Raw genomic sequence first — 12,445 nt, 5'->3', positions numbered from 1 at the left:
CATACTAACTTAAAAAAAGCAAGGAACAAAAATTGCAACAAATTATTTTGTGCAATCTTATTACTAGAATACGGAAGCCAGGTGCACCAATTGCACCACATGCTCTGGTGCAACAGATATGTTCTCATGCATCTGGAAAGAGATGGTATTGGTTAGTAAATACTCCTTCCTTTCACAAATATAAGATATTCTATTTTTTATGCATCGGTTGTATATAGACACATTTTAGTGTGTTTGTTTACTCATTTCAGTTCGTATGTAGTGCATAGTGAAACATCCAACATTTTATATTTATGAACGGGGAGAGTAGTTGAGAAGATAAGATGCAACCGAGGTGAGAAGTAGCATATGTCAAAGCATTCAACAAGATTCTGGTGTACCTAGGAACGTGCAGAGGATAATAGTATGAAATCTTGCTTACCAAATGTTACCTAGGACCTCATACAACACTTGGCTAAGGACAAGACAATTGATAGAAATAATTTAATTTTAAGAATCAAATACCCTCGTAGGCCTGGAGCGAAGCTGTAGTAAACCTTAACCAAAATAATTATTCTAAAAGTACTTCTGTAGACACGACTCTTGGTGTTTCAAGGGCCAGGGATCCCACGACGTCATTGCCCTTCGCCTGGGTGAAATTCTTGCACCTAACTCATGGGTTCTTGTTGTCGATATCAAGAACCGCAGAGTGCAATGTGTGGTTAAGTCTGGTCCTCTGCCTGAAGGATTGCCCCGTGTAGATGCAACCTATTGCACTTGCAGCATAACCAAGTGTACCAGTTAACAGTCCAGCGGGTAATTATAGTACTCTACTGAATATAGTATTGTACTGAATGTAATTGCAGGCTTTAATCAACTAGCAACAAATAACCAATTTGATTCCTCTAAAACTTCCATGATCACATATATTATTTGAAGGAAACATACTCATGCCAAATACCAACAAACAACACACAAGAAATAAGACATATCCCAGCCACATGTTGAGACTAAAAGCAGAATAGCTCTACAGCATATGGCATAAGAAATATTTAACAGGGACTCATCATTGTCAGCATGGTCCTGCATCTCAAAGAAGGGAAGCGGAGTAATGTTCTCTTGGAGAAAATGGGGAGTAAGCGACAATAATCCCGCGGCTTTACTTTGTGTATTTCCGATGAGTCTACCATCAATGTCGAAAAGCATGAGGTCCGTATAAGGAAACTGGATCAGTAGCTCACGCTCATTTACCACAACCACCTTAAATAATCTATGTAACACACAAAGTGGCCACTTCGGCGGCGCTACCATCAAGTTGATCAGGTACTTAGACTCCCAGACCTCTGCCTCATAGACTTGCATCACCCATATGTTTATGACGAGGCCCACTGGATTACTGCACATGGCAAGCATGCCCTCCATCTCCAACAAGCACGCCCTAGGAGTATCGCTCTCTAGGACAGGGTCGCGCATCCGTCGAAACATTTCTGTTGTTGTGCAGAACACCACTATGCCGCTATCGTGCCAGTGCAGGTTGTCGCGGTGCAGAATTGGCGCAAGGGAGGAGGGCACCTGCTCCAGCAACACCTCTCGAAATGACAATGACAACACCAACGGGTACCCGATGCACCTTGGGGGTTCATCGGATCCCAAGGCGAGGATGCAGTAAACATCTGTGAAATGATCCCAGTAGAGTACCCGGTACTCTCCACTCGCGTTGTGCCGGTAGAAGCCGACAATGCTGATTTCAGAAGAATATCCTGCCAGCTGCGGTATCAAAGTGCGTTGCTGGGTGGCCGGGTTGTAGACGCTGAAGGATCCCGGGTGGACTGTGCTGGAGACAATGAGGAGCCCGTCACGTGCGGCATGGAGCATGAGCAGGCGTCCAGCTTCGTCCGACGATAGGACAACCATGAGCTTCTGATTGGCGGTGCCGATACCAGCGTTGGGGCGGATGACATAACGACGAAGGTGAGAGGCCGAGTCACAGTCGGCATAACGGCAGAAGTAGATGATTGGGTGCTTGGGCTGCCGGCGGTGGTGGTCGGTCAGGAAGTTGCGGCTGGAGGTGCCACAGCGCCATGACTTGTGGACGGCACGACAGCGGAATACATCCTTCGCCGACAACCGCACCAGTATCTCTCCGAAGATTACCGCGTCTGGCAGATCCTCCAGGATTGTCAGGCCATTGCTGTCAGGCATGTCTGGGCGGTGATGATGGCCGGTGATGGACAAAAGAAAAGTTCAACTCGTTAGTAAGACAAATGGAAGAAAATGTAGCTCTACTACTCTAAATCAAATCGAACAAGAGCTTACCAACTGTTTGGCGACGAGCAAACGAGGACGAATTGCTTCCTAGGATAACGAATATGTAAATGTAAGAGCTAGGGGAGGGTACCCAGAGTGTAATTGGTGGAAGCCAAAAGTACGGGTGAGAGTTACAAGGTAAGTGCATGTGGACGTTAGGAAGATGGGCGAGAGTTGCAAGGGAATATAATTTAGCTCCTAGGATCTTCAACCAAGATGCGCTGCAGTTCGACGTCACTGCCGTTCATGGCATGTACTCCTACGTGAAGAAGTCGGGTGTCTCTCCTCCCGTATGGAGAGCTGGACCATCACCATGTGGAGCACACTTGAGTGATTCCTACGATGATTGACAGACGCTGGTGATGATCTTCGTGTTTGATCCCTATTTTTGGCAGCGATGGTGAAGGCTATATTATTTACCTGCCTGCCAGTGTGAAATCATACACCCTAGCTCATGGGTTCTCGTTTTTAATATCAGAAACCACAGAGTGAAAGTGTGGTTAACTCTGGTGCTCTACCCAAAGAATTGCCCCATGTAGATGCAACCTATTGCACTTGCACTATATCCAACTGTACCATTTAACAGTCCAGGAGGTAATCATACTACTATTATACACTCTATACCAGCACACATGCATGCCTTGTTCTTTGGTGTTTAAAATGCTTTGATTACTGATATGGCATTTGCCTTTCGTTTCTGACTTTGCAAATCTAACGAATTAGGTACGATGCGTGATACACATAGGGACAGTGCTTTTGACAGTGTTTATGTTTTCGGCGATTGAGGTGCGTGAGTGGGCCTGTTTCGGGCGAATTATGTCTGGTCCCACCGGCAATTTTTTCTTCTTGTTTCCTTTGACCTGTTTCTACTGTTTTCATCAATTTTATTTATCTTTTCTTTTTCTTTCTTTGACCTTTTAAAATTTTGAGCACATTATGAAAATCCACAAAAGAATTTTTTAAATCCAAGAAGATTTCCCAAAATTCACGATTTTTTTTACAGAAAACACATATGCGTTCTAAATTTCTGAACATTATTTATTCGAGCATAAAGATCCAGTTGTTAAGGATAAAATAACGTATCTTATTTGTAAGGATTATGAAATTCGTGATTTTTTTACAATTCACTGACATCATTTGGATTTGTAACATTTTTCTAGTTCCTAGACTTTTTAAAATCTTTCAATACAATTTTCCTAATATGTCAAAAATCATGTTGTTGGTCTTTCCGAAAGAAACAGATAAAAAGGGAAAAAACAAAAAAGGCAAGGGCATGAAAATGGGTTGAGTGTTGTATGCATCAAAATGATGGCAAAATGTATAGAACGCTCCACCATGGACTGGTCCAGTAGAGAGGTCATTTTCCTTTTTTTTTAATTCTTCATTTGGCTCCGGTTTTCCTCTTAGGTTTCTCTGATTTTTCCTTTTCACATTCTTTTAAATTCATGCTTTTTTGAACCTGGGAACAATTTATTTTATTTTGTAAAACTTTTATTTTTTTCCTAAAGTGAACTTTTCTTGAAATTTTTGAACATTTTTTAAGACAAATCTTCAACATTTTTGAAATATGCAAACATTCTCTAAATATTGCAAACATTTAAAAAAAATTGAACTTTTTTTTTTGAAAAGTTCATGTATTTTAATTTGTGAACACTTGTAAAAAAAACTGATAGGACCAGCTTCGTTGATCCAACCCTTCGAGGGTCTGGCGAAGATTAGTTGTGATGGAGTCGTGACCATACTAGAGATGAAAGGGGTTGTGGGTGCAATCTGCCGAAGTGAGCAAGGTGTATTCTTGGGGAGTGACTGGTCGGGCTATGTTGGAAGCACTTGTATAGGGTCATTAAATAATTACGTACCACCTTCACGACTTACACACTCACTTCTGCTCACATCCTTCGATCATTCTGTATAGGGTCGTGTGGATTTCATGAATGTCCCTCATTTTCCATGAATGCATGCTTGATTTCTTGCGGTTTTTTCCATGCAACTGCCATAGGCTATGGTATAAGAGTGCTTTGTTTCCGAAACTTTGATTAAAAATATAAGTATACATTTTTTACTGTTAAAAGTTAGTAAAAAAATATATGTGTGTTATAAAAAATATTAGTCCATAAAAATTTAACATTTAATTAAAAAATTCATGCATTTAGAAAAGTTGTTCATATATTTTGAAAAATGTTGATATTTTTTTAATCATCTAATTGAAAAGTGTTCATGCTTTTTACATCATTTTACAATATATAAAAGTTTTCATTGTTGCTAAAAAATCTTCATGTATTTTCTAAAAGTCTTCCCCATTTAAAAAAAAGTGTTCATGCATTTTTAAAATGTTTGTATAATTTAAAAATGCGTTCAAACATTTTTCTAAATATTCATATTATTTTATAAATGTTCATACGTTACTATAAAGTGTGAACGCATTTAGATAATTGTTTATTTATTTCCCAAAGTGTTCATGCGTTTTAAAAATGTTCATGTGATTTTTAGAAAGTATTCATACCTTTAAACAAATGTTCATGTAGTTACCAGAAATGTGTTCACCCATTTTTATAATGCTCGTGTAGTTTTAGAAAAGGTGTTCATGCCTTTTAAAAATGTTCATGTGATTTTTAGAAAGTATTCACGCCTTTAAACAAATGTTCATGTAGTTACTAGAAAAGTGTTCACCCATGTTTATAATGCTCGTGTAGTTTTAGAAAAGGCGGTCATGCATTTTAAAAAGTATTTGTGTATTTGTCAGAAGAAGGTTCATATTTATTTAAACAAGAAAGAAAATATAAAAAATCAAATAGAAAATTTGAGATGAAATTAAGCCGCCGAGCAATCCTCCATCTTTCATTCGACGGTGGATACAGCCCTGTGCCAAATTTCCTCGGATAGTATCTTTAGGCCTGCAAACAGAGGTCCAGGACATCTTTTTTTTAGAAACATCTATTTTTCTTTAAAAGAAAGAAAAAAGACATCTATTTTTTCTTTAAAAATTTCTCAAAAAATCTTTTTTTTAAATGTGCTCCGGTACATAAAACTGAACGTACATACACGTATGCTTCTTCTTTTTTATGAGAAAATGCATACACGTATGCTTGGGATGTAAAACACAGGAGGATGCTTGAGAAACTCTCGACGAATTTTGAGAAAGATAGAAACGGTGGATACAGCCGAGCAAAGGAAGGCTCGACGAACAGCAGCATGTGTACGTCCTAGCGAACGAAGGTTGCAGCACTACACAACAACACACACACTATGTACAATTCATCGTGTCGCGGCTCCACACGCACTACACACCACGTCTGACGGCCACGAAGCCGGCCGGAGCTCGTCGTCGATCAGCTCACGCCAGGTCGTTCTGCGGCGTCCACGGCACGGGCACCACGCTCGCGCTGCCCATCTCCTCGTCCTCCACGTCCGTCGCCACCGGCGGCCTCGCCCTGGGGTCGAACCTCTTGCTGGCCGGGTTCGTCGCCGGGTCGTACCTCTTGATCACCAGCACGGACGCCGACGTCTTGAACTCCGACGACGCCAGGTAGCTCCCCACGGGGCCCAGCTCCTCGGGCCTCTCCACCAGCGGCTCCGTCGGCGGCATCCTCCCCACCACGAACATGTTGGACTTGGACAGCGAGTTGATCGCCTGGAGCACGTCCTCCTTGGCGGACGCCTCTACGTTCTCGTACATCGCCGACCCGTCCTTCACGGCCTCGACCTTGCCCTTGAACGCCTCGATGGCCACCTCGTCAGCTGCGTCGTCCGACGATGAGCGGCTGGGCCGGAAGCGTGTCACGGTCACGGCGACGCCCGGGTGCTCCGACATGCGCGTCGCGTACGCCAGCGCCTCGCGGTCGTCCGCCCCGCCGAAGAAGAGCATGGCCACGGAGAACTCCACGTTCTTGGCGGCGACCTGGGAGTGGCCGCCGAGGCCGCGGTCGACGAGGATGGCGACGGAGCAAGGCGCGCCCCGGAGCACGCGCTTGTTGACGGCGTGGTACTGGGAGCCGAGCGAGTGGAACGAGCCGTCGTGCTGGAGCAGCTTGTGGTAGGGCATGATGACGATGGCCGCCCGCTTCTCGGCGGCGCTGTCGATGACGTCCCGGTGGATGGTCTCGAGGTCCGAGATGGCCGTCATGGGCTTCACCCTCACCGCGCTCAGCTGCTGGAACGCCTCGAAGGCCACCACCATCTGCTCCGTCTTGTCCCCGCTGTTGAAGAAGGGCATGGCGTTGCGGCGCGTGCGGTGCACCATGGAGATCGCCGACGACCGCTCCGAGAGCTCCACCAGGTGCATGGCGTACATGGCGAGGCAGCGCCGCCCCGTGCCCCGCGTCGACTCCACGAGGTTGAGCAGCGTCGGGATGTTGCGGTTGCTGTGGAAGCAGGCGAGCACGCGCAGCTCGCTGTCCGCGTCCGCCGGTGCGCCACCCTCCACGGTGCGGCGCTTGTATGGCGCCGACGGACGCGCCGGCTTGTAGATGGCCATGACGATCGGCGTCGTGATGAAGGTGGTGAACAGGGCCATGAGGACCATGATGGCGAACGACTCGTCGTTGAGCACCTTGCGGTCCCTGCCGATGTTGAGCACGATGAGCTCAACGAGCCCCTTGGTGTTCATCAGGAACCCCAACGTGACGGCCTCCCTGACTGGGATCTTGACGCACAGCGACGCGATCACCGTGCCGCCGATCTTGCCGAGGCAGGCATTGATGATGACGAGCACGAGGAGGCCCCACGACTTGGCTCCCCGGATAGTGGCCACGTCTGTCTTGAGGCCACTGGAGACGAAGTAGAGCGGGAGGAAGAGCCCCGAGATGAGGTCCTCCACCTTCTCGATGAGCACGCCGGCGAACGGCCCGTCCTTGGGGACGACGATGCCGACCATGAACGCGCCGAACAGCGCGTGGATGCCGATGACGTCGGTGACGAAGCCCGCAGCGAGGACGATGGCGAGGGTGGCACAAATGTACACCTCCTTGACCGGCTCACCCTCGGGAGACCGGTGCGCCATCCATGCCAACAACGGCCGGAGGAGAACGCAAACGGCGATGACAAAGCCGGTAGCGGTGAGGAGCACCCAGAGCGAAATGATGGGGGATCCATCTCCAGAGAGTGCAACGGCGAGGGCCAACAGGATCCAGGCGGCGACGTCATTGACCGCCGCGGCAGACATGGCCATGCGGCCGATGTCGGTTGTAAGTAGCTTCAGCTCGGCCAGGATGCGAGCGAGCACCGGGAAGGCGGTGATGGAGAGTGCGACGCCCATGAAGACAAGGAACGGCCCCTGCGGAGCGCCCTTGACGATGGTGGCGCGGAACGCGAACGACGTGCCGATGCCGAGCGCGAACGGGAGGGAGATGCCTGCGAGCGCGATGGCGAGGGCCTTCTTGCCGGTGCGGCGGATGGCGGCGATGTCGAGCTCGAGGCCGACGAGGAACAGGAAGAAGAGCAGGCCGAGGTTGGCCAGCGTGTCCAGCACCGGCAGGCTCTTGGCCGGGAAGACGGCGTGCAAGAACTTGCTGCTCCGGCCCAGCGCCGACGGGCCCAGCAGGACTCCACCCTGCATCATCATGCACGCATGCCATTTCAGTTAACAGGCCCAAATCAATCATTCCATTCATTTCGATATTTATTTATTTTTGACAACATCCAGTTTGCATGCATGTATATTCAATTGTCAATCAAGGGATAAATCAATTGTGTTAGCTCAAAAAAAGTATATTCAATTGTCAATCAAGGGATGTTCAATTGTGCTAGCTCAAAAAAAAAGTGTATTCAATTGTCAATCAAGGGATATTCAATTGTGCTACTAGCTAAAAAAAAGTACTCCCTCCGTTTTATTTACTCCGCATATTAGAGTTGACTAAAGTCAAACTTTCTAAAGTTTGAGCAAGTTTATAGAAAAGAATATAAATATTTACCATAACAAATCTATATGATGCGGGAATACATTCAATAATGAATCCAAATGTATTGATTTGTTATTGTATATGTTAATACTTTTGTCTATAAATTTTGTCAAAGTTTACGAAGCTTGACTTTGACCAAAGCTAATATGCGGACTAAATAAAAACAGAGGGAGTATATTCAATTTGATGAGCAGTTTGCAGTGTGATATGCTGTCACTGGACTCGAATAGATCAGAGTGAAATCTGTCCACCAAATCAGGTAGGTATCTGTGTGTGTCATGTCAAAACTCCAAACAATTAAAGATTGTCACCGAAGCAAGGAAAATAATCCCAGGCTGCCATTTCAAAAAGCAAAAACGGAATACTTATAAATAACTAATACGTGCTATGTGCCCATACTCCGCTGCTGTTTCAAGTTACTTCGCTGGTGAGTAAAATTGTAAATGGCTAGTTGGCACTTGGCAGTACTTTCTCTTGCCTAAGCAAGGCCCTGCAGTTCCAGTTGTAAGAAAGGAAAATCAACAGTGTGTGTGTCGTCCTGTGAAAACGGATGTCAAAACCACTGAAAAGGTTCGTCATTTTGTCAAGCAGTTTGCTAGAAGGTCGCTTGGACGATAACATATTCTAATCGAAGCAACGAAGAAATTAAGTAAAAAAGGAATATTTGGATGTTAAGAGTCCTGGCAAGTCGGCAACTTAATAATTATACAAAATTACTAGCACGTACGTGTCCATAGGATAGGAGGCTGTTACAAGTTACAGCATGTCTTATGAATAAGTTTGCTGCTACTAGTTGGCACTTGGCAAGTATGCGCCCTATTATATCTTGCTTAAGCAAATGTCCTGTGAGTCAATGGCAGGCTACTAGGTAGCCAGCAAGCATATCTTTCTACCAGCAATAATGCATTTAACAAATCAGCTTGCAGTAAAGATTACAATTGCACTCTTCATAAAGGAAAATTAACAATGGTGTGAAACTGTTCATAGGATGTCATCCTGTCCTGTGATACCGATGTCAACTCTGAAAAAAGCTAAAAGTGAGGTCATTTTGTCATCCTGTAAAACCGATGACAAAACTGAAAACTGCTCATAGGGGTCCTCCGATCTCTGCAAGTCCATGCCGTGTTAGAGATCGATCGGAGAGGTAGTTGTCATTTTGTCAAGCATTTTGCTAGAAGGTCGGTTGAGCGATAACATATTCTAATCGAAGCAACCAAGAAAAGAACATTAAGGTGTTTGAGAATCCCCGGCAAAGGATGCAAAATTTACTTTTGCGTGTCCATATGAAAGCCGTTACAAGTTACTACCATGATGAGGAGTAAGCTTGTAAGTATATCTAGTTGGCATTTGGCAGTACTTTCTCTTGCTTAAGCAAGGTCCTGCTGCAAGTCAATGACAGCTATAGCTAGGTAATAGCCAGCAAGCATATCTTTCTGCCAACAATAATGCACTTAACAAATCACCTTGCTTGTTCCACATCTCTTACAGCAGGTAGATGCCCTTAGTTTACTTTAGCCCTTTGTCTCTGACTACTAGAGTAGTTAAGCAAGGCAAGCAACAGAAGCAAGTTATAACCAGGCCGTGAACAATGGCCAAAAACATGTCCATGTTCTTTCATTGACCAATTCTAAGTGTACAACTAATAACAGGCGAAGCTTTTTTAATTTCCAAAATAAGAGGGTGCTATACACGCATGTGTCTGAACTCTCAACAGAAGGTGCGGTGTGGGGAGGTCGTGCAGGTCAGCATGTTGATCACAGTGCCCGTTTCAAACAAACACACGGGCCATAAGTAGCTAGAATCGTATCCCTACATCTCAACGTCACCAGCACAGCACATTTCAACGCGCCCACGAGCAGGCCACTTTCCGCCGAAACTGAAAGTCGTTAAACAGCTCTCGAGCACTGTTTGCTGCTGACAGCAAAGAGGCTGCTTGCTAGCGCATACGCTACATGGTGAGAATCACGATTCATAACTGCAACCAAGCTGTGATCCGAGATCGCATGCTGATGATGTCTTCTTCTGGTGTCCCCTAGACGTGGCGCGGATCATGGAGTAGTGCCCCAAGAGACGGTCTCACGTCCCGTCGTCTAGGTGTTCAGAAATAAATATATTACGTACTGGCATGTCTTAGGGGATGCCAAGAATCTCCTTTCTTCCTGCTAAGCTAGCGAATAACCCTAATCTCTAGACAGCTGTGCGCAAATTTGCACTGTAATTTATTATTATCGGTCGGCAAGCGAGCGATCAGGAAGGGCCCATCCGGGGCGGCATCCCCCGGGGGAGCTGGGATCCGGCCTCGTGAGCAGCATGGGACTGTCCGTAGGTTTCCTTCGTTTCAGCGAAACTGAGATGCTCCACTCCATCGGATTAATTAATTAATTAATTTCACAGCACTGGTGGCTAATTTTAGACCGTACTGAACTGAATCCATCTTACAGCACATGGTCTCTATACCTGCCCATGTACTTACTCTTAAGCCCGATCGACGATGACGCAAAAAATGGCGGTGTAATTAACAAGCGTATATATATGCATAGCAAATCAGCATCGGCTGGCTGGCTACACTACATGCATACCAAGTGAGCGTGGGTTCTGTTTCATTTTCCTTCTTTGCTGTTTTTTTTTTCTTTTTACGTCGGGTGCGTTGAAATCTAGCAGTTGATGGAACCCAATCTAATTAATTCCCCACCAATCTGAGTACCATTTCCCATTTTAATTAAACTTTCTTCATAATGAAACACAGCTAGATGCTGTCTCAAGTGACGGGTTTCTTCTGTCCATCGATTCCCGAATATACTAGTTTTATTCTGACCTAGTTAGTAAGTAGCAATTACTTAACCTAGAGTTAGTAGTAGCAATTCAATTTTTCCATAATGAATGAACCCCAGAGCTGCTAGATGCTGTCTCTGGCGCCTACAACGAATTTCCCGAATATACTTAATTTTATTCTGACCATCTTGACCTAGAGTTGGTACGTAGCAATTTTAGTAATATCGCACCAAATCACTGATTAACTATCTCCGAGCCACGTGCCCCCGCAAAATCCAATACTGAGGCCAGGCTGACTGTCTCCATCGCGTACTAGAAACAAAGAAAGGGGATCGAGCGATGCCATGAGAGCGACGGAAAGGCTGACTCAAAGGAAGGACTCGTCTGTCCGGTCGTCGCTTCCAGCTTCCTCCGGCCACCCCCTACCCACGATTTTTCTAATCAACGAGTCAAAGACTCAAAGTAGACTAGGGGGATCAACCAACGTGACGCGCGTCTCCCTCCAAGGTTCAGACGGATCCGTCGATCGTGGCCGGAGAAAATTCGGCGGCAGACGCGGAACGGAACGGACCGGCTGCCTCCATTCTTCCGGGGCCCGTGCGTCGCCGTCCCCGGAAAAAGCGCCGACGGGGCCGGGCACGCGCGCACGCACGGACGACGCGCGACGAACTAGCCGGCGAATTGAAACCCTAGCTATCTAGTACCATTTCCGCGTGCTACTACAGCTGTCCAATGGAACCGGCCGGCGAAGCGGCGAGCGAGATGAATTGCGTACGCACGGGAAGTTAATTAGATATCAACGGAGGAGAAGGAGGGAGGGCGCTTACGATGATCTCGGCGATGACGCGCGGCTGGCGGAGCGGGCGGAGGAGGTAGGCGAGGCCCCGGGTGACGACGACGACGAGGCAGATCTGCAGGATGGCCAGCGGCAGCGCGTAGTCCAGCGGGTTGTCCCCCTGGAACGCCCCGTGCGACGTCGCCTGCATCGGCGCCGCGCACACCCCCGCCGCCGCATGACCCGCCATGGATGCCAACCACCTCCCTCCTCCTCTCTCCACAGTCCTCTCCTCCCCTTGCAGCGCCGCCTCGCTCGGCCAACCCGGGCGCGGGGTTTAAATGTGTGTGCCGCTCGATCGACCTCTGCGGTTTCTCCCAACGGCACCGATCTCTATGCGCGCTCGCGGTTGGACAGACGGTTTGGTTCGGTTTGGGCTGGGTTTGCAGCTGCTGCTGCTATATATAGACGCCCGATGGGGCCGCCACGTCAGCCACCCCGCCTCGCCATCGATCCAGCGGGTGTATACGGCGACGCTACCCACGGCGCACGAGGAAGCGGCCCACCCCTTCGCGTTTCCGACCCCCCAGCAACTCAACTCTAGTCACCCATCCATCTCAAGCAAAAAATAAGAATAAGAATAAAACTCTAGTCAGAGCATATGCAGTTGCAACCTACAAATCCAGACTCTCAAACGCGGGCGGACACTCCTCAA

General features: G+C 47.0%; 2 protein-coding genes across 2 annotated transcripts; both read right to left on the bottom strand.

Annotated features, from left to right (window-relative positions):
* Window positions 1–652: 652 nt before the first annotated feature.
* On the bottom strand, window positions 653–2,181 carry LOC141022537 (F-box protein At5g49610-like). The gene is made up of 2 exons (XM_073498792.1): window positions 1,143–2,181; window positions 653–747 (listed from the first exon to the last, which is right to left on the bottom strand). The coding sequence occupies exons 1-2, from the start codon at window positions 2,179–2,181 to the stop codon at window positions 653–655; spliced, it is 1,134 nt and encodes a 377-aa protein (XP_073354893.1).
* Window positions 2,182–5,395: 3,214 nt separating this feature from the next.
* LOC109769430 (cation/H(+) antiporter 19) lies at window positions 5,396–12,168 on the bottom strand. Its single transcript, XM_020328176.4, has 2 exons — window positions 11,783–12,168; window positions 5,396–7,834 (listed from the first exon to the last, which is right to left on the bottom strand). The coding sequence occupies exons 1-2, from the start codon at window positions 11,978–11,980 to the stop codon at window positions 5,621–5,623; spliced, it is 2,412 nt and encodes an 803-aa protein (XP_020183765.1). The 5' UTR covers window positions 11,981–12,168; the 3' UTR covers window positions 5,396–5,620.
* Window positions 12,169–12,445: the final 277 nt, after the last annotated feature.

Source organism: Aegilops tauschii, chromosome 5 (genome assembly GCF_002575655.3).
Source record: "Aegilops tauschii subsp. strangulata cultivar AL8/78 chromosome 5, Aet v6.0, whole genome shotgun sequence".
NCBI lineage: Eukaryota > Viridiplantae > Streptophyta > Magnoliopsida > Poales > Poaceae > Aegilops > Aegilops tauschii.
This window is presented reverse-complemented; position numbering and strand designations above follow the sequence as displayed.